Source organism: Trichosurus vulpecula, chromosome 9, assembly GCF_011100635.1.
Source record: "Trichosurus vulpecula isolate mTriVul1 chromosome 9, mTriVul1.pri, whole genome shotgun sequence".
Classification (NCBI taxonomy): Eukaryota; Metazoa; Chordata; class Mammalia; order Diprotodontia; family Phalangeridae; genus Trichosurus; species Trichosurus vulpecula.
In genome coordinates this window covers 62,181,701-62,207,633 of record NC_050581.1, presented here as the reverse complement: position 1 = coordinate 62,207,633, position 25,933 = coordinate 62,181,701, and the positions used below count along the sequence as shown (strand labels likewise).

Genomic DNA, 25,933 nt, shown 5'->3' with positions numbered 1-25,933 from the left:
TGGATGTTTTCAGTTTTGCACTAGAAATGTCTGTGAAGGTCTTCAAAGGACACACAGAGGAGTTTATATTTGATCCTAGAGATAATAGGGAGCCAGTGGAATTTCTTGAGTAGAGAGGAGCTTGTAGTTTGCCAGGTTCCCTCTTTTCACTTCTTCCACAACCGTTCACTATGGCCTTCCCTTCAGTGTCTGATGAAGAGGTGGACTTTCCTGCTGAAGCTCAGCCTTCATCCCATCCTGTCTTCTCTAGCAGATCCTCCTCACTCTCGTTTCTCATCTCATTCTGACCCACATTCTTTCCCTTTCCACTAGACCCTTTGCTGCTGCCTGTAAACATGCTGTAGTTGTTTCCTCTTTCCTTAAGCACCTTGGCAGATCTACTGCCTCCACTTATCTATCTCATATCTTACATCCCCTTTCTGAGCCAGAGTCCTGGAAAAAGCTGTCTACACTCAGTGCCTTTACTTCCTTTGCCCTCTTCTAACTCCCCCTATAGTCTGGCTTACGATGGCATCAATCAATTGAAACTACTCTCTTTATAGTTTCCAGTCATCTATTCATTTATTAATCTATTAATTACCTCTTCGTCTAATGTCCTCTCAATCTTTTTGACCTCTCTGCCACATTTGACACTATTGGCCACCACCCGGGACCTCTCTTTTCTACATTTCTGTGACAGTGGTCTCTTGGTTTTCCTCCTATTTATCTGACTGCCCATTCTCAGTCTCTCTTGTTGGATCTTCATCCGTATCGTGCTCTCTAACTTTGGATGTGCTCTAAGACTCCGTTCCAGGCCCTCATCTCTTTTCTCTGTACTCTCTCATTTGGTGATATCATGTGCCTATGATTTTTAGATCTGTGTATCAAACCCAAGGGGCACCTAGATGGTGAAGTGGATAGAGTGCTGGGGCCTAGAGTCAGGAAGACTTATCTTTCTGAGTTCAAATCCAGCCTCAGACACTTGCTAGCTGTGTCTGACCCTGGGCAAGTCACTTAATCCTCTTTGCCTCAGTTTCCCTCAATTGTAAAATGATCTGGAGAAGGAAATGGCAAACCACTCTAGTATCTCTGTCAAGAAAACCAGAAATGGCATCACAGAGAGTTGGACATGAGTGATAGGACTGAACCCCACTGCCACATTATCAAACCCCAGTATTTCAGTCTCTGTAGTCTTGTATCCTACAAGTTGCCTGTTGGACCTTTTAAACTAGATGTCCTGGACATATCCTGAATCCCACATGTTCATAACAGAACTCAATAGATTTCCCCTAAACCCTCCCTTTTCCTCAATTTCTCTTTCTATCAGAACACCACCATTCTTTAAATCACCCAGGCTGACAAAACCTTGGCATCGTTCTTGTTTCCTCGTTTTCACCTTATGTATGCATTCACTTGCCAAATCTTATCATTTCTATCTGCATAGACTCTCATTTTCCATTCCCTTTTGTCTGTTTACACAACCACTGTCGTGTTTCAGGCCATTCTTGCTTGGAGTGTTTTCGTTGGCCACCTAATTGGTTTTCCTGTATCAAATCTTTCTTCAATCTATCCACACAACCACCAAAAGTGATTTTCCTGAAGTGCAAGTATGACCATGTTCCCCTCCCCACCCCCACCACCGGTAAACCCCATTGGCTTGTTATCTCCTCTAAGATCAAAATAAACTTCTATTTGGTGTTTAAAGCTCTTAACAGCCTGGTCCTTTTTAGTTTCTTTCACCTTCATCCCCTCCACTTGTTGTGTCTCAGCTGTAATACCCCAAGTCTTATCTCTGAACCTTTGCACTGTATGTCTCTTGTGCCTAGAATACTCTCACTTGTCACCTCTGCCTCCTGGAATCCCTGTTTTTCTTCAAAATTCAAGTGCCATCTTCTCTAAGATGACTTTTTTGAAACATTCAGCTTCTAGTGCCCTCTCTTCCAAAATTACCTTATGTTCCTTTTGTATATATTTTGTGTAGTATATTTACATGTTCTTTCTCTTGATAGAGTGGATATAAGCACTTTGCCTGCAGGGACTTTCACTTTTCTGTAGGTGTCCCTAGAAGTAGGTGCTTACTAAATTGCCTGTGGATTGATTGTGCTTTAGGAAAATCTGTTTGGCACTTGTTCAGAAGATGACTTAGAACAGTGAGAGACAGAAGCAGGGAAACTTAAGTATTTTAGTCAAGAAGGCTTGAACTAGAGATAGTAGCTGTTTGAGTTTGAGAAGGGAATAGATGGTAAACATTGGGGAGGTAAAAATGCCAAGATTTGGTAGCTGATGAGATATGACAGGAGTAAGAGGAATTTGAGCGTTGGGCCAGCACCAGCATTGTGAACCTGAGTGCTTGGGAACATTGTAGTGCCCTTCTCTCTAGAAGCAGAGAAAGTTGGAAGAAGGTTGGATATGAGGAGAAAGATAACAAATTCCTTTTTCGACATGAGTTTAGGATGCCTGTGAGACGTGTAGTCGTAGGTTCAGCTGCCAAAGAACAAACTTAGATTGACCTCAAAAGTAGTTTTATGGTCTCAATTAGCACTGAGTCTTTGTGACTCAGAAAAAAAAAGGAACAGTTTATGAAGAGCCTTCTCTTCTCTTTTTCCAACAGTTTTTGAGAAATTGTTTTTTCCTGATAGTGGCTCAGGTGGTGTTTGCTCTCTGCAGTCCGTGATCCCCTGCACAGGAATTCCTATGATGGTGATACTGGAATTTTTTTCCTACTAGGTAATAAGGTTAAACCAGCGTGATAGTATTTTGAGGTACTTCTCTAGATACACTGGTGAAAGGAAGATGTTTTGATTCATTGAAGACATTTACTGAGTTAGGCTGAAGGGTGCCCCCCCCAAGTGCCATTTAGGTAGGAAGTACATGAGTGTAGGATGATCCTCTTAAACCCTTCTAGAGGGGCCTGTATGTTTAAGGTAGACATTAGGTATTCCCAGGAATGAGGCTTTTATGAAGGTATAAGTGTGGGTGAAAATAACCCTGATTGGGTGGAGGAGAGGATCATCAGCTTTAATGAGACCAACTCACAACCAGGATGTTGCTGGAGTAAAGTAGTGAAAAATGCCCCTACTGGTAGCATTGGCTGCACTTCACTCTCCCTTCTACGTAGTTTAATTCTTCACACAACAAGAACTTATAATAAACATTATATGAAGTAATGAATTGCATTAAATCATTATCAGATAGTGGTTATAGAAGTATCAGTCTTGGCATAAGGCCAAATTAAGTCTTAGAAACTTAAGTTGTTTCAGTGACCAGGTCTCCTGTTGGATCACTGGAGGTGATCAGAGGTAAAGTGTTCTGCAAACCTTAAAGTGCTGTATAAATGTGAGCGGGAATTGTTATTTTCCATCCCAATTGCAGAGGGAGGAGAAGGTGGGGAATGATTGTATATGTGAAAGTCATGATGAACAGACCAGATGGTGGTAGGGTAGAGAATATTGGCTGTTTTGGAGGACCTTTAGATCCTGCCAGGAAGCAGTAGACAGAACTAGACCCTTAAGAGTTTGTATTCCAGCCTTTTAGGTCCTCAGGTGTGGCCTTTTGACTGAGTCCAACTTTTACAGAACAGATCCTTTTATTGAGGATTAGTTCTGTGACATTTGGATTCTGTCCAAGGGTCGAACTTGAGGTCCTAGAGGACTACATGTGGCCTCAAGGCCCAGGGTTCTCCACCCCTGCACCTAGTCCCACTGCTCAGCTTGTTGTGGGCCAGGCCAGTCTTTCTAGAGTTGAGCATAGGTTCTGAGCTAACAGTCCTTTGTGTCTTTGTGTGTGTGTGACCAAGTTAATGGGATGGTCACCTTTGAAGACTGGGAATCTTGTAGATTTTTCTCTGGGAGACTTTTCTTGGCCTCAGCTGGAATTGCACCTGTATGAATTAGGACAGAGGTTGTTTTCAGAGCAAGTAGGAATTTGGCCAAGATGCTGGCATTTCTTTTGCTCTCGAGAAGGAACTGGAGAGTTTTAGCCTGCAGAATAGAAGACTTGGAGGGGAAGGACAGAATAGCTGCCTTCAAGTGTTTGAAAGGCTGTAGTGTAGCAAAGGGACTAGATTTGTTTTCTTGGGTCTCAGAGAGCAATAGGTGGAAGCTTCAAAGAGGAGAATTTAGATAAAAACGTGTTAGCAGAGGAGGTACCAAAGTGGAGTGTGTCATGTGGAGAAGTGCGGGATTCTCTCTCCTTAGAGGTCTTCAAGCAGAGACTCAATAACCACTTGTTGGGTATGTCGTAGCTTTCTTGTATGAGTTAGACTAGGTGGCCACTGAGGTCCTTTTCAATGCTCAGTCATTATAGTCCCTGTTTCAGTTAACTTACTCTGTGTGTTCTGAGTCACTTTGGGGCCTCACATTTTTTCCCTGAAACCTCCATGTAGATCCTTAGAAGACTGAGAAAGACTTAGAAAACATTTGGATGCCAGGAAGCAAACACTTAGTCATTTTGGTGGTAGTGCTGGTCATAAAATCAATGCCAACTGAAAAGAGTGTTAGCTGGCTTGAACACAGAAACCAGTTGACTAACAGAATTTTAAAAAATATACATTTTGGGAAAGGCTACTCTAGGGTCCTTTTTAGTTATAAATACTGTGATCCTATGATTTCTTCCCTATTTGTCTCATTTAGAGTCTGGGAGGACAGGACAAGATAGCTCAGTCTGACACTGACTTTTTCCACTTCGGCCTCAACTCTTTATCTCAATTTCCTTCTCTTATTTGGATTCCACTGTGCAGAGTGGCCCTTTGCCCTGAGCAGGCACTTCGATAACTATGTGCTTGGATATGAACTGTGGGGTAAGGGTAAGAAGGGAAGCAGTTTGCCCAGGCACGGTCTCCTCTCTTATGTCTTTCTCTTTGTCCAGAATGTTGTTTATGTGGCCTAGGATCCCACTCTAGCATAACCCTGCATGTTTCTCCACCACCAGGTCACGCCTCACAATGTCAGGACATCGCAAGTGCCCAACACCCCCAGCTGTCCCCAGGGTTCAAGTACACCGACCTATTCGGACCTACAAGCACTGTCCCCCAGTGAGCGGCGATGTGTGGAGACAGTGGTCAACATGGGCTACTCGTATGACTGTGTCTTGAAAGCCATGAAGAAGAAAGGAGAAAATATAGAGCAGGTGAGAGGCTAGAGAAGCAAAGTAGGTGGGACTGGACTTGCAGGCTGCATTTGGAGTGCAGGGTCCTTGTTACCTGAGCTGACATCCTCCCTTCAGTCATTGCTGTGTTTGAATTCAGGAACCACAGATGAAATAGGCATATTCTTCACCCCACCCTCAGTTCCACAGACTCACTAGTTATTTGAAAGTGGCTTCTCTCTCTCTTTTTTAAAACACCTACCATCATTTCCAAGTGAGATTGGGAAGATATTTGTGGCAGGACATGGGGAAGGGCACCTGAGGCCAAGCAACTTTCCCTGTGAGTTAGAACTATTGTTCCAGCCATTGCTCCACTTCCACACCTTTAACTGGGAATAGCAGTACTGGGAAAAGACATTAGTTTGGTAGCAATGTCTTCTGCAGGCTAGTTCCTGGTAGAAGGCTTTGCTTGGTTGTGGGAACCAGGACTTTATCCCCAGAAGTTCATAGGAGGCTTGATTCCAGAATCCAGTGCTTGGGAAAAAATCTAGGTGGGATAGGGCTAGTAGAGAGGAAACTGTTTAAGACAGAAGATAGGTACCAGTAGCTCCTATCTACTTGCAACCTTACCAGCAAGATGCATTGATCTGGGGGAAACATTATTCCTATAGGGAGCTGTCAAGATGACGAATGATGAGATAGGCTGGTTCAGGTTTCCAGTTGTGGTTGAGTGTGGCTAGATTGTTAGTTCTCTGTCTGATTACAACTGCTTCTCCCAGTAAGGCTTTTGGATTCATGTTGGGTTAGATATATGTATTCATTGAGTTCTCATATTCCCTACTTCTTCCTTATACGTCTTTTGGGAAATAAGAGAGTGGGGGAACTCATAAGACTGGATTTAGTTGTTTCTCTGAGGACCATACTGAAATGACTGCAGAACCTCAGGACCTGCTCAAGGCAGAGAATTGACTCTTTGTTGCTTTTCTTAGGTTCTTGACTATTTGTTTGCACATGGACAGCTCTGTGAAAAGGGCTTTGATCCCATTCTGGTAGAAGAAGCTTTGGAAATGTACCAGTGTTCAGAGGAAAAGGTGAGACTGGTGGTTTGTGTATGGGATTTGGGGCAGGGATAAGAGTCCGGTAGAGAGATGTTAGAATGTCTGCCCAGGGACTAGGAATTCCTGGAATTCATACAGTCTCAACCACTGTACTACAATTCCTCGAAGTCTTGACCTTCCTACTCCACTTCTTCCCTTTCTAAATTAGTTGGTGGCAGTTGGAGACCAAGTCTGTGGTTTGCCAAAGGAATGATGGTGTGGTTAGGGCCAAGGGTCTAAGTAAAAGAGACCTCAATCCCTGCCTGCAGCTTCCTGCTAGCAAGAAGTATGTTTCTGTCATGACAGAAATGAGGATTATAGGGCTTCCCAAGGGGGGTTAATATTCCCAGGTTTAAAAATGAGGAATAATTCTTGGCCAATGGACTTTTAGTCAGAGTTGAAATGGACAGGGAGAATTGCAGTTGATTTTGGGGGGTGGTGCTTTAGAGCCTTTGAGTGTGGAAAACTGCCTTTATCCTAGACTGCTCCATGCCAGGTGTTTTGAGATATGTGCTAGCAGCAGCAACATATGGGTATTACTAGGCATGGGTCTCATCTATATGAGTATTTATGACTTGGGCCTAGAAGTTGTAGGAGTGCCTCAGAAGGATGTTGAAGGACTGGTGGGTGAGGGAGATGACCTCTAGCATTGGCCACCCTCCCAGGTGACTTTGTCCAACCACTCAGACTTGAAACTCCTGTCACCTCTCCTGCCTGGACTTAACTGGAGCCAGGGAATATGCTGGAACTATTAGGTGACCTTTTTGACCTGGTCCCATAAGCAAATAGGTGCTTCCAAATTTACTTTGATGCTCCCTTTGGGCTCTGTGTTGCTGGGCTCTTTTAACTTTTCTCTCCCCTGCTCTCCCGTTTCTCTTTCAGACAACAGAATTTCTTCAATTAATGAGCAAATTTAAGGAAATGGGCTTTGAACTGAAAGACATTAAGGAAGTTTTATTATTACACAACAACGACCAGGACAATGCATTGGAAGACCTCATGGCTCGGGCAGGAGCCAGCTGAGAACAGGCCCCCAGCCCACCTCCACCCTGCCACGGAGCATCTCTCCCTTTGGGAGGCCCCAAGTATTCCCATCAGTCCCTGGAGGCCCCCTCCCCTTCTGGTGGCTTCACACTCTCCTTAGGAAGAAGAGAGAATGTTGTTTTGGGTTTGTTGTTGTTGGGGGTGGGAGGGGAAGAGACAGGAAGGGTACTTCTGTTCCTTCTGGAGACTTATTACCACACATTGATCTATGTGAGAGTCTGATCCCTGTGGGAACAGGGAGGAGGAAGGTAAAGCATGAGGAATGTTGGGACCTCTAAGCCCTGTCCCCATGCCACCCATCCAATTAATTTTATTTGTTTTTTGAGAAGTGCCCTTCCCAGCTTGGCCCTGGTTTTTCTGGGGGACTGTACATATATTCAAGACCAAACTTTGTTGGTGTGATCTCACCCTTGCCATAAGCAGGAGATACAGGGGTGTTGTGGAGTTCCCTCTGAGAGAGACTCTTAGATAGTGCTGCTTTGAATGTCATATGTTCGACCAAAACATCCCTCACTGTTAGACTGGCTGAACTGAAATCCGCATCTAGTGCAATGGAGAGGGTTTTTAGGGGGTTTATTTGATTTTACTTTTTTTTCCTTTTAAAAATGAACTCCACGTTAGATTCTAACTTAGTGTAACACTGGTTCCTGAAGAATGCCATCGAGTTTGGGTTCTGTTCTGCCCCTTCTGCCAGGCAGCCGTCGTGCTTACCCACACTCCAGTAAGCCTTGGCTAAACCCTGGATGGTGTTGGAGCAGGGCGTCTAACTCCAGCCCTTGACAACCTTCCCCAGGCTTTTAAGTCCCCAGTTCTAGGAAACCGTTCAGTTGACACTTTAATAGTCAGTGTGAAACAGGAATTTCTTTGCGAGCACTTTCAAATGGGGTTGGGGGAAATGAGTCCACAATCCGTTAGCCCGGCCCTAACTCACAGTTTTGTTGCAGTTTTACTTTCCACATCATTCTTGGGGAGTAGATTCACTCCTTTAGACTGATGCATTTGGTAACATCTAGTAATAGAAACCCATCTCTTTGGTTTGTTTTGTATTATGTTGTACATTGTTAAGGCTCTAAATACAAAAAAAACTACAGTCTTGATGAATCTAAAGGAATTTGCTAACTATTTTGATTCTTCAGAAACAACTACTAATAAAAGTTTAAAAGGTTTTTTTCTGTTGAATTGAATTTCCTCAGGTTGGTGGGAGGGCTTTCCTACCTGTAGGTCTGGTGGGAAAAAGTGAGAGTTATTTGATTCTGTTTACCCTGTTGTGCGGCTTACTCCCCCCTCCCAATATTTATGTGTGGTTCTTTTACTTTAACTAGCTAGGGTTTAGCATCCCTCTGGTTGTTCATCCTTGACCGTAGAGGTGTTATGTCTTTTCCCCGGTGGCTTCCAGTCCTACCCAGCTCACTGTCATTTTCTTAAGTAATTTTGGCAGCCTTGAAGAGAACAAAGTGACAGACTTCCTTGCCTCTCTGGTGCTGCCCTCCGGAGTTTGCATCACATTGGGAGTAGTAGCTATTTTGCAGTAGGTGACCTGAGAACTCTGCATAAAGGAAACATCCCCTAACCACCACCACCACCACCACCACCCATCAAAAAAAAAAAGCTCCAAGCTTCACCTCAATCTGGTATAGGAGAGGGTAGCTTTTTCCTCCTGTCTCTTTGCAGAGGTAGGCAATATTGACTAAATATCCATGTCTATGGACCTAGGCAGAATTTCAGCTGGTGTCGTGAAAGTGAAGTAATAATAAAAGGATTCTGTCCTTTACCTAGTCTTTAGGAAAGGAGTTAACCTTTCTTGTCACAAGGCCTTTAGCACTCTGGTGAGGTCTCCGGTTCCCTTCTCAGAAGGACTTTTTAAAAGCATAATACAAAATGCATAACTTAAAAAGGAAACTAATTATACTGAATACAGTTATTTATAAAAACAGTTCATGGACTCTAGGTTAAGAACCCTTGCTTTGGGAGAAAGAAAACAGAAGGCTCTGAATTTAATCAGAATTTAACAGAAGGAGCCCATCTATCCTACCTTTCTAGAGCCTTCAGGAGCTTTCTAATTGGGAAAACCTCAGCTACTGTGGGCAAGAGTGGTGGATGGGAAGATCCCAAAGGCTCTCCCTCTCTCACACTCCCACATACACACCCCGCCCCCCAATAACCTAGATGGCCACATCGCCTAACTGCTCAGCTGACTGCCTTCTTTTGCCAACTATGATCTCTCCAATATTAACAATGACTTTTAACAACAAAATAGAATTTATTTTTCTTAGTCCTTAACCTCCCTACAGCTTTGATGATGTTGACTGAACCTTTTACCTTTGATACTTCTCCCTGGGTTTCTCCGACACAGGCCTCCTGGTTCCTTTCTATCCACTCCATTTCCTCTGCTGGATCATCCTTCCATCTATCTACATAAACTCTCAAATCTTTAGAAGGCCATTTGAACTGTTTTTGACGGAGGGGAAGGTGGGCATTAGGGCAGTGAAAATGACAAGCCTCAGATTAGCAATTGGTTGTTTCTAAGCTGTGTGTCCAAAGACTCTTTTAGAGTCTTTCCAGCTATAACATTCTATGAATCTGACTTGGATTTTGGGTTCCCTTTCATTAAAAGTTCCAGAGATTCAGCATAATCTATGCAGATGACTGCAGAAAACATAGTTAGCTCTAACCTCACTCCCTATGTGTCTACTGTACATCCTTCCCTGAATTTCCTTTGGGCATCTCAAATGCAAAACCACCAGTCATCCTTCCCCAGACTCCTTGGTCATCCTCTACTCTTCTCCAGGACTGTCCCATCCACAGCCAATCAGTTACACAATCTTGTTGCTGCTACCTTTAACTTCACAAATCCACCTCCACTCCCATAGCCCACCACTGTAGTTCATACCTTAATAAGCATTAAGTGCGTACTATGTCTCAGGCACTGCACCAGGCAAAGAATAAAACAGTCCTGCTCACTGTGGACTTAAATCCTGATGAAGGAGACAAGTACACATAAAACACATCATTTTAAAGCTAATATATCTACAAAGTAGAAGAATACAAAGTAATTTGAAGGGCAGATCACTAGCAGTTGGGGAAGCCAGGAAAGGTTTCATGCAGAAGATTGTGCCTGAGTTTCATCTAAAAGGAAGAAGATTCTTAGGCAGAGGTTAAGGATAGAGTACATCCCAGGGATGAGAGAGAGTCAGTGCAAAGACGTATTGTAAGGAAGAGAAGGAAAGCCAGGTCAGCTGCATCACAGAGTGAGGGAGGAGTAATGTCCAATGAGAATAGAAAGATAGTTGGCCAGACTGTAAAGGTCAGCTAGGTAGTCAGTGGATAGAGTGCTGGGCTGGCAGTCAGGAAGACCTGAGTTCAAACCTAGCCTTAAGACACTTCCTAGCTGTGGACCCTAAGCAAGTCACTTACCCTTGCTTGCTTCAGTTTTCTTCATCTGTAAGATGAGGTGGAGAAGGAGATGGCAAACCACTCCAATATCTTCACCAAGAAAACCCCAAATGGGGCCACAGAGTCAGACATAACTGAAATGACTGAACTACAACAAAGACTAAAGGGTTTTAAGAGCTAAACAAATCAATTTCTATTTTATCCTAGAAGAGCAATAGAAGTCACTGGAGTTGGTTTAATAGGGGAGTCAGTCACATGGTGAGATTTGGGCCTATTTAAGAAAAGTTACTTTGGAAGCAGTGTGTAGGATGGGCCAGAAGCTGGGAGAGAGAAATCGGGGAGATCAATTAGGAGGTTGTTGCAATTTCAATAAGAGGTAGGGGATGAGGGCCTGAACTAAGGTTGCAGCTGGGAGGTTAGGGTGGGGATGGGGGAGAGACAGCTAGCAATTGGTTGGTTATGTGAGGTGACAGAGAATAAATGCAAATTACAAGCCTGAGATATTGGAAGGATGATGATGCTTTCAACAAATAATGAGATTAAATTTGGGGTTTGTTTTTAGAACATTGAGTTTGAAATATCCAACAGGCATTTGTTGATCTAGGACTGAAACTTGGGAGACAGGGGCTGGATATGTAGAATTGGGAGTCATCTGCATAGAGTTGTTGGGAGTTGATGAAGTTATCCAGAGAGAGCAGGGAGGGAGAAGACTGAGGTCCTAGGACAGAACTTTGGGAATACCCACTGCTAGGGGGATTGGCCTACATGAGGAACTATTAGACTGAGAAGGAGCAGTCTTACAGATATGAGGTGAACCAGAGAAAGGATTAGGATAGAAAGACCATTTAGACTTGGCATTTAAGAGAATATTGATCTGGACTAATATACCTTTTAATTGGCTTCCATTCTCTAGGCTCATCTTTCCAATCTGCCCTCCCCACAACAAAAGGATCTTCCTGAGACACAGAAAACCAACTGGTGACAGGCTAGAGTGCAACTCCTTAGTATTGCACTTCATGTTCCCCATAATCTGGCTTCTACTTACTGTCCCAGCTTTATTCCATGCCACTTCAGCAAAATGTAATTTTCATTTTTAATCTCTTAATTAGGTCTTATTTTTGTAGTTGCTTTTTCTGGATCGTGATTGAAGCATAACAATAGATTCTGTCCCATCCTCTTACTTTACCTCTGCGTTATGTTTCAAATATATTTCCTGTAAACAACCTATTGCTGGATCCGGGCATCTAATCCCTTCTGCTCCTGTTTTGTGGGTCACTTTATCCCATTCACATTCAGTTAGGACCTTATGTTCCTACTATTCTCCATGAGCTCTGGTCCAACCAAATTGGATCCTTCGCTGTTCTCTGAAAACTCCGTATTTCAGCTCTTAATGCAGTAACACAAACAGTTTTCTGTGCAGTTTCTTCCCCCTTATCTCTTACTTCTCAGAAATCTTGTCCTTCAAATTTCAGCTCAGGTGACAGATAAAGCTGTCCGTCCCTGATTACCCTGGGGGTGGGGGAGCTTCCCTTCCCCCTGGTTATTCATGCTCTTTGAATTTTCTTTATACTATATTTAACTGTGTATGTATGTTATATGCCCCCAGTAAACTCCTTGAAGGCAAGGACCAGATTCCCCAGACTCTAAAACAGCACCTTACAAATAGTAGGCACTTGAATATTTAATTACTATGAAGAATGAATGAGTGAATTGAAACATTTTAAAAGTGCCTGCCATGTACAAAACACTGCTAAGTGCTGGGGATCCAAATAGAAATGACAGACTACTCTCGAGGAGCTCACATCTTGTGTTTAGAAGAAAGCTGTAGAGTTGTTCTGGTCCATCTCACTTCCTTCCCTCCTCTATGGTCGATCAGTTCAGCTGTAAGTTAACAGCTACCTTGAATTTGTTGTCTCCCTTTCCTATCACCAGCCACCCCTTGCTAAAAACCCCAACTGAGCTACTCCCACCATCTGCCTTTTTTTTCCCCCCCTATTTGTCCTGCTGAATGGGCCCACCAATAATGTGGCCCGTGCTGACTGGGGTTCATTACCAACTTATTTTAACAAATTTCCAGTGCATACGCGCCTGCATTTATACTTTATGCATTCTTTTGGGCATACTTTTCTGCTTTTTCATTTACTATCATTTTCTATAAGGCCATTCAAAACCCGTCCTTAGACTTCTACACTGCCTCCTTCCTTCCTTCCCTGTCAGCAGAGGACCTCATCTGCTTTCCTGAGAACAGAGGCCATCACAAGCTCCCTCTTGTCCCACTGCACAGTTCAAAACCCAGACTCATCCCTCATTCTCCTTTTCCCCAGTCTGATGAAGAAAGAGGTAGCCTAGCCAAGGCTGAGCCCTCTCCTTGAGCTTTTGGTTCCCATCAGCTCACTTCCTACAGGAGCTTGTCTTCTCGGGCATTGTCTCTTCCTCGTCTTCAATTTGCTTATCCACAGACTCCTTTTCTGCTTCGTACAAACATGCTCAGGTCTCAAGAAAACATTCACTGTTAACCCCTCAAGCTATCATGCTGCAATTCTCCCTTTCAAAGCCAAACTCCTAGGAAAAGCCATTTACAGCAGTTGTTTCAATTTATTCACCTCAGTCATTTCTTGGCCTCACCATGAAGCTGTGTGTCCAAGGTTACACAATCTCTGCTAAAGTCAATGTTTTTTGGCCCCCCTCTGCTCTCATTCTTTGCAGTTTTTGACACATCTTCATCTGCTGGGCCACACTCTTGCCTCAAGCTTCCTCGACACTGCTTTTCTTAACTTTTTGACCTTTCAAGGCTCCTAGCCTACATCATTTCCCCCCAGTTACTGAGTGAGCACTCCCCAAGGCCGTGCCCTTCTTTCTGTAGAAAACTCTGTCTCAGATGAGGGGTGAAGGCCTACCACAGAGTGCGTTGAGAAAGACAACTCGAGGGTTGCTTTGGATGTAGGACAAACAAGATTTGACCACTGATTGGACCGGGGTTCAGTGAGAGGGCAGGGGCAAGGCTAAGATTAATGGAAGGATGTCCTCAGTGGAAGCTAGAAGACGTATGAGTTTAGGGGGAAAAAATGAATTGCATTTGGGGTATAATGCTGTAGATACTGGTAGGCTATCCAGGTGGAGATATTTAGCAAACTGAGAGTGGATAATTGGGTCCAGGCTAGATATTCTCATATCTAGTTACCAAAACTTGTCAATTCTCCCACCACAGCATCTCTCACACCCATCTCCGGCCTTTACTGGACATCATTGTCTCTTGCCTGAACTATTCCATTGTCTCCTAATTGCTTTTCTTGCCTTTAGTCTCTCCATCTCCAGTGTGTCCTGCATATGGCTACCAAACCAACGTTTCCAAAACATCTGACTGTAACTTGTCTGATCCAAAATGAAGAGTAGATCCCTCCTGCCTCTAGCTGGATGTGGTGGCCCACATGAGATCACGAGGGGTCAGGGTCTGAGCTGACAACTCTTCAGATTCTCCAAAACCATCTGGGGAAGGAAAGGGTCTAATGGTGCAACCCCTCTTGGTGGGGGAGCTCTGAGCTGAGCTGCAGTAGGCTAAACCAACTGGCTGTTCACATTAAGTCTGACACCAATATGGTGAGACCTTGGGAGCAAGGAGACCACCACAAAGGGTGCCTAAGTAGGGGTGAATCAGGCCAGGCAGGAAAAGGAATGTGTCAAAGCTCCTAGGCCAACAAGCGGTGAGATCATGGTCTGTAAGTGGTCCCTGCACTTCTAGCCTGGGTGAGATTGGGAGTACCAGTGCTTTTTTAGAAAAAGAAAAACTACACAAACTCAGGGAGGCTATGGGTCAAGCACACTGGCTCTGGAGTCACTGGACTGGAGGTTAACTGCCGGGTCTGTCATCTCATGTCGGGCAAATTAATATATCCGGTCTCTGGTTTCTTATGCAAAATGAGGGGGTTGGAGTAGAACTTTAAAATCCATTCTGCCTCTGGTCCTCTGGTCCAGCCTGGCATTTAGAACCCTCTACAATCATATTGTGCCCTTTTACACCCTCTGTTCCAAACTGGCTTGCTCTCTTGCTTTTCTCTGGACAGTCTCCACACCCTTGTAGAAATGGTCTCATATTCCAGAAAGCCTCCCTCTCCCTCCCTGTCTCCTCCTAGAACCCCCTAGCTTTCTTCAAAGCACAGCTCAGGTATCCCTTCCTGCATCAGGACTTTCCTGATATCCCAAAGTTGGTAACATTTGTTACTTCTTGAAATTATTTTCTATAACTTTGTACATTCTTCATATTTATTTGTGTACAGGATGTATTTATCCCCTCATCCCTATGCAGCCTGTAAGCTCCTCAAGGGCAGGGGTGCTTCGGTTTTGTCTTTGTATCCCTAATGCTCTGTACGTACCAGGCACTTAATAAAAGTTTACTTAATTGAATATAGCTGAAGCCCTTCCAGTTTGATGAGTGTCTTACTCTGGCTACCCAGAGACAGTAAGTACTGGTAAGTGTACCAGGCTAAGAGACTGGAGTTCAAACTCCAACTCTGCCACTAACTAGTCCTGTCTGTTAAATGGGAGATTTGGACAAGGTGATATCTAATACCCTTTTCTCCTTCGACAGTCTAAGATACATCCCCCTAAATAGACCAGAAAATACACTAGTGTGGGATGGGGAGGGGGCACTGAAATGCAACAGGAAGGAGGTGAGATGCTGTCTCTGTGCTCTGTGGAAGGTCATTACAGGGTCTATCAATGACAAACAGAGGAATCCAAATCTGGCCCAAGCAAGATACTGGGGTGAACTGAATCCAGCAAAATTACATAGCCATAGGAGCAGCAGTTTTAGCCACAAACCCAAGGAACACCTTGCAGGGGGTTTGTGCTTGGGCCACAAGGAGACACCACAGTCATGGGCACCAGTTATGTAGTGTCCACCTTAATAACCACACGGAAAGCTGTACCCGTGTTGATATTCTGTAATGGCTCATTCACTTGAGGGCTGCTGTCTTCTAACAATCTGACAAAAAAGCTGTGCTTATGTGGGTCAGTACTTCTGTCTTTGAACTGTGTGGGCGCCATGTGCAGATCCCCCTTAGGCCCTGGTCATGTAGTTAGCAAAGGGATTTCCATTACACCTTACACCGGTGCAGGACTGCTTAGAGCTTGCCCTAATTTACATGAGTTAAGGAAGCGTTTCCAGGTTAGGATGAGTACAGTACAGTATTATGGACCTGAGGGGTCGCACTGTCACTGTCACTGCTAATTTTGTTCCCAGGCAGGATTAACATGGCCTGGGAATGTGGGGTGTGGAAGGCAAGAGATAGGGTCTCCAGTCTCAGCTCACTAACGCTCTGTATGACTGGGCATGTCGCTTCACCTAAACACCAGTTCCCAGCCCATAAAATGGGAACAACGATCTTTGCCCTGCCCAACTCACAGGATTTTTAGAAGGGTCAAAAAGAGGCAGGTGAATGCGCTATAATGATGTTAGGCAACACTGGGTACATTATTCCCAAGTCTGCTTGGAGAGCGATCACCACTTTGAGTAGGAAAGAAAGCAAACTCCAGATGCAGAAATGAGCAGCACAAATACTTTGTTCATCAGACATAACCCTCTAGACGAGGAAGATCAAGGAAAGTCATAGCACAAAACATCTCAAGCATAAGCACAAAGTCACAAATAGCCTTCCATTTAAGAACGAAGGACAGATTGGCCTACAGGGTGTGGAAATCAGACCTCTTTTATTAAATACATGTCAAATTTAACATAATCTCACTAATTTTTTTTAAATAGTCAACTTAAAAACTCAAACCAATCTTAGTCTCCAATCCCTGGTATGTGGGAAAGGTTTGGACCTGAATTGATAACTCTTCAATTTTGTCAAAACCACCAAGGACTAAAGAAAGGGGCTGTCAGCTAATGGTGTAACCCCTCCTCCACTCACTCCCTGACCTTCAGAGTCCAAGCTTAGAAAAAATTCTAGGCAATTCCTGCCCATCACTTACACTTTTGCTAACTATCAGAGATACTGATCAAATTCTGTTCTCCTAAAGGGACTGTGCAGCTGGCCAAGCAACGGCAGCGTTCCGTCCCAAGAATGGACTTCTAACAAAGTTCCTTTCCCTAAATGCTTGGTGTCCTACTTTTCTGGCCCTCCTGCTTACTTATTCACAGCACTTGTCCAGCATCTCCACCTAGTATCTTCCTGATCTTTGGTGGGCCTATTCATTCAGTAACAGACATTTTGTGCCCTACAAAAAAGCCGCTGCATTATCTTAAGGGTCACTGCCACACAGCATGGTCTACGTGAAGGCTAGGAGCACTGGGCATGGGGATTCATTTGCCAGAGGTGCACGGTGCCACTCCACATAGCTGACACCTCTGCCGCACAGGTATCTTCTACCTTGCCTTCCCTTAACTCAATTGTGCACTAGGCATGAAGGAACCAGAATAAAAATAAGTTGTTGGCACAGTCAGGGCATGCAGGGGTATTCCTTCCCCACCCCCAAAGCCCTCTCCACCTCTCCAAAGGACCCTCCCGTCTAAGAGACTGATGTTCTCTCTAGGGAAGCTTCAGGCCTGCAGCAGGCAAGGTAGAGATGCAGTTGGTCTCGGAGACTCTGGATACACTTGGATTTCAGGACCATGATTTCATCTAGCTTGGTCACAAAGTCTTCAAAATCCTAGGGGAGGAAACAAGGATGGTCCTGTGAAAAATGTGGGAAACAGGTGTTCCTGAATTCATTTCTTAAAGACACTATGGTGTCATGAAAAGAGCCCTGGATTTGGAAGACCTGAAGAGAACAACTCTTCCATTTCTAGTCCTGGGATAGCTTCTGTGAGCCTCAGTTTCCTTATCTGTAAAATGGTGATAACATTTGAATTACCCACCTCAAAGGGCTGTTGTGAAGATCAGAGAAGCTTTTACATATAACACACACACACACACACACACACACAGACACAGAGTTCTCAGCAAACTGACAAGTGCTATAGAAGTGTCTACAGTTATCCACATTTAACCCCCAACCTTCTGCCTGATTCATTGCCTGCCTTGTTGTGATGCAAACACGGCGAGCTCATCTGCAATGTGGCTTTTACTCAAGCTTTTCCTCTATATTCAAATTCTATTCCTCCTTCAGGATCTAGTTCCCCTACTGAAACTATAACAATCATGATATTTTTCTCAATCGCTGCAGCCCTCAGTCATCTCACCCTGTTATTCTCTGTCCCCAATTGTCTATAGTGGTAACATTTAGTGACGTTCAATCAAATGCTGCCTTGTATTGTTATTTGGCTATTTTTATGAAATGTGTCTTGTTTCCCCAACCAGGCTGGGAAAATGGATTTTCTCCCATACTATTCCCCAGTCTAGCCCTGGCCATAGTGTAGAAGTTCATAAACACAGGAATAAAGTGAACTGATCTAAATGTGGCTTGGTGGCCTCGGCTGAGATTTAGTTCCATAGTAGTTGAAATATATGGATCCTTTATCTTAGCAACAAGGAAAACCTGATATCAGACATGGATTCTCTTCTACTTTTAGCCATTTTCATTCCTCCCCCTTCTCCAGCAGCCAGCCTCTCACAATGTTTGCTTAGCCCCTGCAATCGCTGGTAAGGAAGGCTAGCATCCACTGAACCGCTGGGCCCTCTGTGGGAAAGGAGACAAACCGTGACTGCAGCAGCTGGCGAGTCGGGGGTTGGTGTCAGCGCTGTGACTTCAGTGCGCACCTACACTGGAACAGTGGAATCCACCTTGCCCCTTCTCAGTCACCTCATGAGGTGAACAAACAGCTAGAGAGGTGGGATCTTTTCTTAGTGGATGGAATAAGAGTTTGTCTCAGGGACATGTTCAAACTAACAAATACAGAGGATAAGTTACCTTACATCTCTATGCCAAAGAGCTCATAACAATAACACACACAGACACAGACACACACATATATACACACAAACATATATGTATATGTATACGTATGTGTGATAGTGCTTTCAGGCTTCTAAAGCACTTTCTTCACAGTAACCCAGCTGGGGGGGTCGTTTAAGTATCATTAATCCCATCTTACAGAGAAGGAAAAAGGTTGCCACAGGTGAGGTGACCTGCCCAAGTTACGTAGCCAGTGAGGAACAGAGCTGAAAATCTCTGGATTCTAAATTCAATGCTTCCTCCATTAGAGGATTCTTACAGGGAAAGGAGATGGAGCAGGACAAAGTAGCCAGGTGGCTAGCCGTCATTTGTTGGGTGGAGCTCACAGCACATCAGTCAGAACTCTCAGTGGGTGCTAGGAAGGAGCTGACTGGGCTGGCTTAAGCAGGTGAAGCCAGTTCTGGCCCCTCCACAATCCTCAGGACATTTTGTTCCTTTCTCCCCACCCCCAGCTTGGTCCCAAAGGGAAAAGAGAGATTGGGGAATCCTCATGGAGTAAAAGCATCCCAGGAGCTAGCTGGGGGATCTGGTTTGACACCTAAAACAAACAAACTTGATTTAGTCCTGGAACTAGCCAGATCTACAACAGTAACAATGAGAAATAATAATGACAGGAGCCCATATGCCAGGGGCCGTGCTAAGTGTTTTATAATCTAGCTCATTTAATCCTCACAACCACCCTGGGAGGGAGGTGCTATCATTATCTCCACTTTACAGACTGAGGAAGACAGAGGTTGCCCTAGTGACTTGCTCAGGGTCACACAGCTAGTAAATACTGAGATTGGATTTGAACTCAGGTCTACCTGACTTTATCCCTGGTGTCACCAAACTGCCATTAGTCATCCTCTGGCCTGGTGTAGGAGACCTGAGGCTGCTCCGAGCTTGCAGAGACTAATCCAAGCCTATCAAGGACTGAGCCTGGGGCTGGCAAGACACCGAGTCCCTCCTGATACCAAGGCTATCTAATGACCAAAGCACCTGTCCTTGATAAATGGTTAAAGAGGCTAAAGAAGCTAAGAGAGTGACAGGAGCCTCAGCTTCAGGCCAAGCCTACGAACTTCAAAAGTCTTAAGGCCAGTACAGTACTGAGACTTTCTCAAGTCAGCTGATAGCCAATGATTATTCTATTACAGAGAATTAAGAAATAACTGGGAGGCTAATTCATGCGACTTCATCTTGAAGCTAATGGGCCCACATTCCAGAGGCCTTTCCATGGTATACTTACAGCTGCTGACATTTGATCCATCAAACTCTCCTCCTTGAAATCTAGTTCTGCCATTTTGTCCAGCTGTTCCTGGTGGGCTTGAATGACAACCTGCCTGGGGAAACACAAGGACTCCTGTCTTAATCCTTTTAGGAGAAGAAAGCTTTGTTCACACTCCAAAATCCCCCACTCCAGGTTTCTCTGGCAGTTTTCTTAGGTGGCATCTCAAGCCAGACTAGTTTTGGAGGGACTGGGTGTGGGGAGGCAGAAAGATAGTATCTGGACCACTCATTTTGTACTTGAATCATATAATGCCTTGTACTGCAATGCTAGTTTAAATGTTTGTTTTCTCAGCTAGACCATAAGCTCCCTGAGGGCAGGGCCCCTAAAATCAGCCATGGTAGTTCTTGCATTCAACTTAGGTACAATAAATTTTCCCACATGGACCAGAATTTTTCACTCAATGAGCCCAATGAATATTGGTGCAACTTATAGTCAAACCTGCTGATTGGGGCTACAAGCCTCAGCAGCTGCCATCGGCCTGGAAACCAATATTTTGCTCTTTTACCAGAGGAGATAAATATAAATTGGCCCCCAAACCCAACCGAGTTTAGGGAAGTAGGGCAACTAGTGCTTTTCTTCCACTATCAAAGCTGATGGGAAATGCTGCCATATATATTACAATCTTGGCTGCCTAGCAGTGCCAACCTTTCTCTGGAGACTGTTCTTACAAAGAAAGGAAACAGGCAAGAAAAAATAGTCTACAGGCCAGTGGTCAAGTCTCTCTAGGTTGCCTACTGCCCCAAACTTACCATTTCATACAGGGTTTAGTTGGTTTTATTAACAGCTTGGATTTATACACAGAACTTTAAGGTACCTACACTATTTTACATTTATCTCATTCTTAAACCCTAAACCATCAGATCATACATTTCCTGTAGCTCTTGGATTTTCCCACTTGCATCAGGGAGGGGGTCTGACAGAACCATTAAGGACTCATACATTCCTCTGGAGCCAACAGGCTTAGACTTGACTGGTTCAGGAGAAAGCTACCTTCCTGCTTCAGGTTCCAAGGGCTACTCGGCCTTTTGGTCTATGGACAATAGACGCCACTGCTGTGACAGGACACAAAAACGGTCTCTCAGCAAATGTTTTTCCTTTCTTTTTACAATTTTCGAGCCACATCTGTGTTTCATTTTCCTGTATTGACTGATGTCCTCCTTTCCTTCCCTGGAAGGGCATGTTGTAGAGAAAAACAACCCCAGTACCAGCCCCCCAAACTTCTTTATCTCATTCCCTAAATGGGAATGACTAACTTCCTTTGTGCTATAGCCTCAGGCTTGCGAATTCCTTATACTGCAAATTCCTGTGGTGAACCCATTATTTAAGGAATGGCTGGGCAAGCTGGCCCATGGATATAATGGGATATTATGGTACTGCTAGACAACATGGGAACATCTAATGAGGAAATCAGAGAAACATGGGAGGATGTGTTCTCTCTCGCCCTCTCTGCCAGAGGCCTTTCCTTGCTGTGACGTGCTGCCAGCGATTTTCATGTCCTTTCTACATAGCTTGCACGTATGTAGTTGGCTGTATGTTGTCCATTCCATTAGACTGTGAGCTCCTTGATGAAGCAGGCTGCCCACCTTCTGACAGAGGGTGATTTACCCAAGATGCTGAATGAAACCTACATTCCCAGACATGGCCAATGTGGGAGTTTGTTTTGCTTGACTGAGCATATTTGTTACAAGGGTTTAGGTTTCCTTTTTCTCCCACTGAGAGGGGTTGATTAAAAAAAAAAAAGAGACAAAATTGATACTTGTTAATTTAAAAAATATATAATTATTTAAAAATGAACAATCTCAGTCTTAGAGAACTGACAAGGAAACACATCTTCCTTACAAGAGAGCTGAGGATTGCACACATGGGAACTGTCAGATGAGGTTACTGTACTGGTTGGCCTTGCTTTGGCTCCTATTTCTCTTATTACTGTGAAGGGTTCAATATGTACTGCTGTAAAACTCCCATGGCGATGGGCAAGCATCTCCTGTTTAACTTTTGTCAAGTGTCTCTGACGGCGTACCTCTGAGTAACGCAATACACATGAGGCAATATAGATTTGTGTGAATGAATCAGCCTTTTTTCACCACATCCAATACTTCTCAGGTCACCTAAGTGAATGGATTTGGTTATGGGAACAGATATCTGCTTTCCCTCTCTGTTCATCTCAGTCTCTCTAAGGCTACAGCTCTACACCGCAATGTAGGCCCTTCTTATACAGTATATTCTTCTGTCAACAGGTTTTTATTAAGCACTTTACTTGTACGCCAGGCACTGTGAAAAGTGCTGGAGATATAAAGAAAGTCAAAACCGGTTCCTGCCCTCAAGGAGCTCATGTTCTAATGGAGAAGACAATATGAAAATAACTATGTACGTATAGAAAACATATAGAGAGGAAATAGAAGATAACTTTAGAGGACAGATACTAACAGCAATGGGGACTGGGAAAGGCCTGAATCTTAAAGGAAGTCCAGTAAAGTAGGAGGGAAAGGTGAGGAGACAGCATTCTAGGTGTGAGAATCAGCCAATGCAAAAGCACGGAAACAGGAAATTGCGCGAGAGGTGGGTAGAGCTGGATCGTAGAGTGCAATAGTGGAAGGGCTTTAAATGCCAAAGGACTTTCTATTCGATCCTAGAGAAAAGAGGGAGCTACTCCAGATGACTGAATTAGGGAGGTGACATGGTCAGATCTGTGCTTTTGGAAAATCACTTTGGTGTTGAGTGAAGAACAGACTGGACTGGGAGAAACAAGGCAGGGAGACCAGTTAAAAGGCTACTGCAGTAGAGAGGTGATGAGGGTCTGCATAAAGGAGGTGGCTGTGCACATGGAGGGAAGGGAGCCCATGTGAGAGATGTTGTGAAGAAGAAATGACAAGGTTTGACAACAGGTGCAATATGAGGAGTGGGTGTGAGTGAGTAGAAGAAAACACTGAGGTTGTGAGTTTGGGTGACTGGGAGTAACATAGCACTCTCAAAAGTAAAAGTTGGGAAGAGAAGAAACCTTTGGGGAAAAGACAAATAGTGGAGTCTGTTTTAGCCATATTGGATTGGAGATGTCCAAGAGGCAGCTGATGATGCAGGGCTGGAGCTCAGGAAAGAGACAAAGATTGGACAGACACATCAGAGAGTCGCCTGCACAGAGAGGACTGAGCCCTGGGAAGCTGAGCTTCTCTAAGGTGGGTCACTTTAGACTACACTCTCCTCTAATTTACTTCCCAGCTGTAATACCTGGCCAATGACATAGTGTCAGGATGTAGAACTAGAGAGGTCTAGACAGTGCAAGCAAGGAGAAGGAAGTTGGAACTTACTGCGCTTGTTTCAGACTTTCCTGATGCCTCTCTTTCACAAGCGGGAGCAGGCCACTTTGACTGCCAGGGGTAGATTGGTTTTCTGAAGTCTGATTTGCCAAAGAATTCATGGGCTCAGCAGTCTGTGCAAAGATGCTCTGCATCAGTCTATGTTTTAGCTGCCCAATTTCCTCACTACTGAAAGACAACTTGAAGGGGCTTCCGGATTTCTGGGGTTTGTTCTCATGGTCTAGGGGCTGGACAGGGGAATAAACACTACTGGTTTTTGTAAGAGCCTCTGGGCTGCTTGAGAACCCTTTTTCAGGCACATCTGTAGGAACCACAGGAGAAGCTGACCCGTGGCTGACTCCTAGACTTTCCTTGTTAGGGTAGGGCTTTTCTGGGGAGCTCAAATCCAAGCTCAGCACGGTCTCTTCTGTATCTGCATCATAATGCTTGCTGTTTACATAGTCTTGACATTTCATGTTTCTGAAGGCCATTGTTCCCACTTCGCTCTCCAAGGACTCTTCTACATTGACTTCACTTACTGAGAGATCATTAACTGAGTCCTGATGGACTGTTGAGGAAGATAGGTTTGGGAGACCACCAGGTGGTTCAGCAGAAGCGCAGGCTGACAAAAACCACTGGTCCTCTGATTGTGGAGACAACAGCAGAGCTGACTTGCTATCAGAAGCCAATGTTGGTTTGTCCAAACCCGGGAGCATACTGGTATTTTCTGCTGTGAAGTTTTTGGTTGTATTGAGTATTCTGACCTCCTTGTCACACTTTCCAGAATGTGGTGTGCTCATATCCAGTATCCATTTCCTTCTCTGAGGAGATCTTGGCATCTGGTTAAGAAAGGGTTCATTAGAAGCTTCCTTGTCTGTGCTCTCAAGAAGAGACATTGTGAGAGGGGCCACTGGCCAGGAAGCAGACTCTGCTAATACCTTTGATCCTTTACAAAAGTCTCCTTCAACATGAAGGTTACTTTTCTTCATTGGTTTCATCAGCTGAGTTTGGCTGCTATTAAAGCTTTCTTCCTGTGGGAAGGTGACTGAATCTCTTTTATCTGAAGACTCATGATCTGCAAGGTTTAACATTGAGAATGTGGATGTGTCCCTTTCTGGTGGGGATGAGGTGCCATCAGCCTGGAGACGAGGTTCATCTTTGAAAGGGACATGTCTGTGGTCAGATGCTCGGTTACTCCTCTTCCTGTCATGAACAAAATCCACCTGAGAGCAGTAAGGTTGCTCTGCTATGTTGTCGCCTGGAGAGGAGTCTGAGGAAGTCGAATCCCCCTCTATGCTCCAATCAGAAAGGGCCTTGTTGTCTTGGTGCTCTCTGTTCAGCTCTGCCGTGTCTAGACAGGCTGAATTCCTGGCATAAACCCAATGTTCATTCACATCATTCTCTTGAGTATTTATCCTGTAGTTAAAAAACAAACTCTGCTCACTTCCAGCTTCCTGAGCCTCAGTTCCTTGTTCTTCTCTCTTATGAAGGAAGAATGAGTGTTCATTACATTCCTGGGTATTTCTTCTCTTGGCTGTCCTTTGGTTAGAAATAGGTGAAAAAGAATCTTCACTGAAATCACTGTCATCTAGGTCTTCCAGTTGGGTGACATCTCGGTTTGGGGAGTAGGAAGGAAGCAAGGGAGGTGTATCTTGCTGGACTCTAATATCTTGGGGGTTGTACTGGCATAAAAACTGTTCCAGCGGCTGGTAGTTTAACTTCTGCTGGAGAAGAGGTGGTTGCTGAAACTGCTGGTGGTAAAAGCGCAAATGTGCTTCCCTGTCTTTCTGATGAGGAGGTATAGTGGTCCAAGCTTCAGAGCAGCATTTGGCCAGCACCTTCTCGCAGGTCTGACTACACTGCCCTCCGTGAGGGGGCTCACCAAAAGAGAATTCACCTCGGGACACAAGTTGCTTCTGCACAGGCTGCACTGCTGGTACTCTTTTGCACTGGCCTGGCATACAGGTCCCCCCAAGGCCCGTGCCTCTGTTTCCTAGCACTGTGGCTGTGGTTGGATTGCCAACAAGGTCCTTGATAGGACAGAGCTTCTCGAAACCCAATGTAGAATCTTCCATCTTCTTCTTTGTGGGAGACCCTACCTTTGCAGGTTCTTTAAGAGGAGTCGTGGGAGTGATGCATACATGGCTAAGATTACCTTTGGAGACGTTCCCTTTGCCCGTGACTTTGGGAGTGGAAGAAAAAGGGACATTGGCTGAATGAAAGGCTAAAGGATAGCATTTCCCTCGTGTAGTGCCGAAGGTCGATGTGAGAGGTTGCTGAAATCCCAACCTCACTTTTTTGGGAGAGCACTTGTCTGCTAGCAGCACTGAAGGTGAGCATTGAATCCGTTTTGGAGACACATGTCCAGATGACCGATTTCGACTGGTAACTGGGGTATAGCATTTAATTCCTTTTTTTAGTTCTTTCACCCTGCAAGTAAGCATTTTATGTTAAAGATGTATTATTTTTATGAGTTCTATTTTTCTTCAACAGCTTGCAATTAAAAAAAAGTCAATACTATTGCAAATATTGGAAGTTCCTATTCCCCACTTACATAAGGGCTGAATAAGAAAAAAAATTGAATCAAATTAGGCATAGGAAAAATGCCTTTACTTGAGCAAAAAAAAGTTTTGAAATTCCTCGGAAAATATTTCAGAATAGGACAAATATTCTCTTGGGTGGAAGAGTTTAGGAACAATACCTAGAGGTATACTCTTGATCAGATGCAGCCAGTCTTAGGATTTATTCAGTATATTGGAGACAGAGGAAAAACTCTAAATAATACATACTCTTTTATTACTGGAATACATAGGTTTGAATTAGCATGAATGAAAAATCCCTTGAAATAGCTGCATGTGTTGGAATTTGCACTATTTAAAATT

At 44.3% G+C, this 25,933-nt stretch overlaps 2 protein-coding genes across 2 annotated transcripts in view; one reads left to right on the top strand and one right to left on the bottom strand.

Moving 5' to 3' along the window:
- Positions 1–8,114, top strand: part of UBAP1 (ubiquitin associated protein 1) — a 51,460-nt gene extending 43,346 nt beyond the window's left edge. The window contains exons 5-7 of the mRNA XM_036739175.1: positions 4,909–5,106; positions 6,054–6,155; positions 7,044–8,114. Coding sequence (XP_036595070.1) covers positions 4,909–5,106; positions 6,054–6,155; positions 7,044–7,184 — 441 coding nt within the window. The 3' untranslated portion in view covers positions 7,185–8,114. The remainder of the gene's footprint in view (positions 1–4,908; positions 5,107–6,053; positions 6,156–7,043) is intronic.
- Positions 8,115–8,892: 778 nt separating this feature from the next.
- Positions 8,893–25,933, bottom strand: part of KIF24 (kinesin family member 24) — a 45,514-nt gene continuing 28,473 nt past the window's right edge. Inside the window, exons 10-13 of the mRNA XM_036739710.1 lie at positions 23,064–25,481; positions 19,717–19,810; positions 17,143–17,246; positions 8,893–8,938 (exon numbers count right to left, since the gene is read on the bottom strand). Coding sequence (XP_036595605.1) covers positions 8,893–8,938; positions 17,143–17,246; positions 19,717–19,810; positions 23,064–25,481 — 2,662 coding nt within the window. The remainder of the gene's footprint in view (positions 8,939–17,142; positions 17,247–19,716; positions 19,811–23,063; positions 25,482–25,933) is intronic.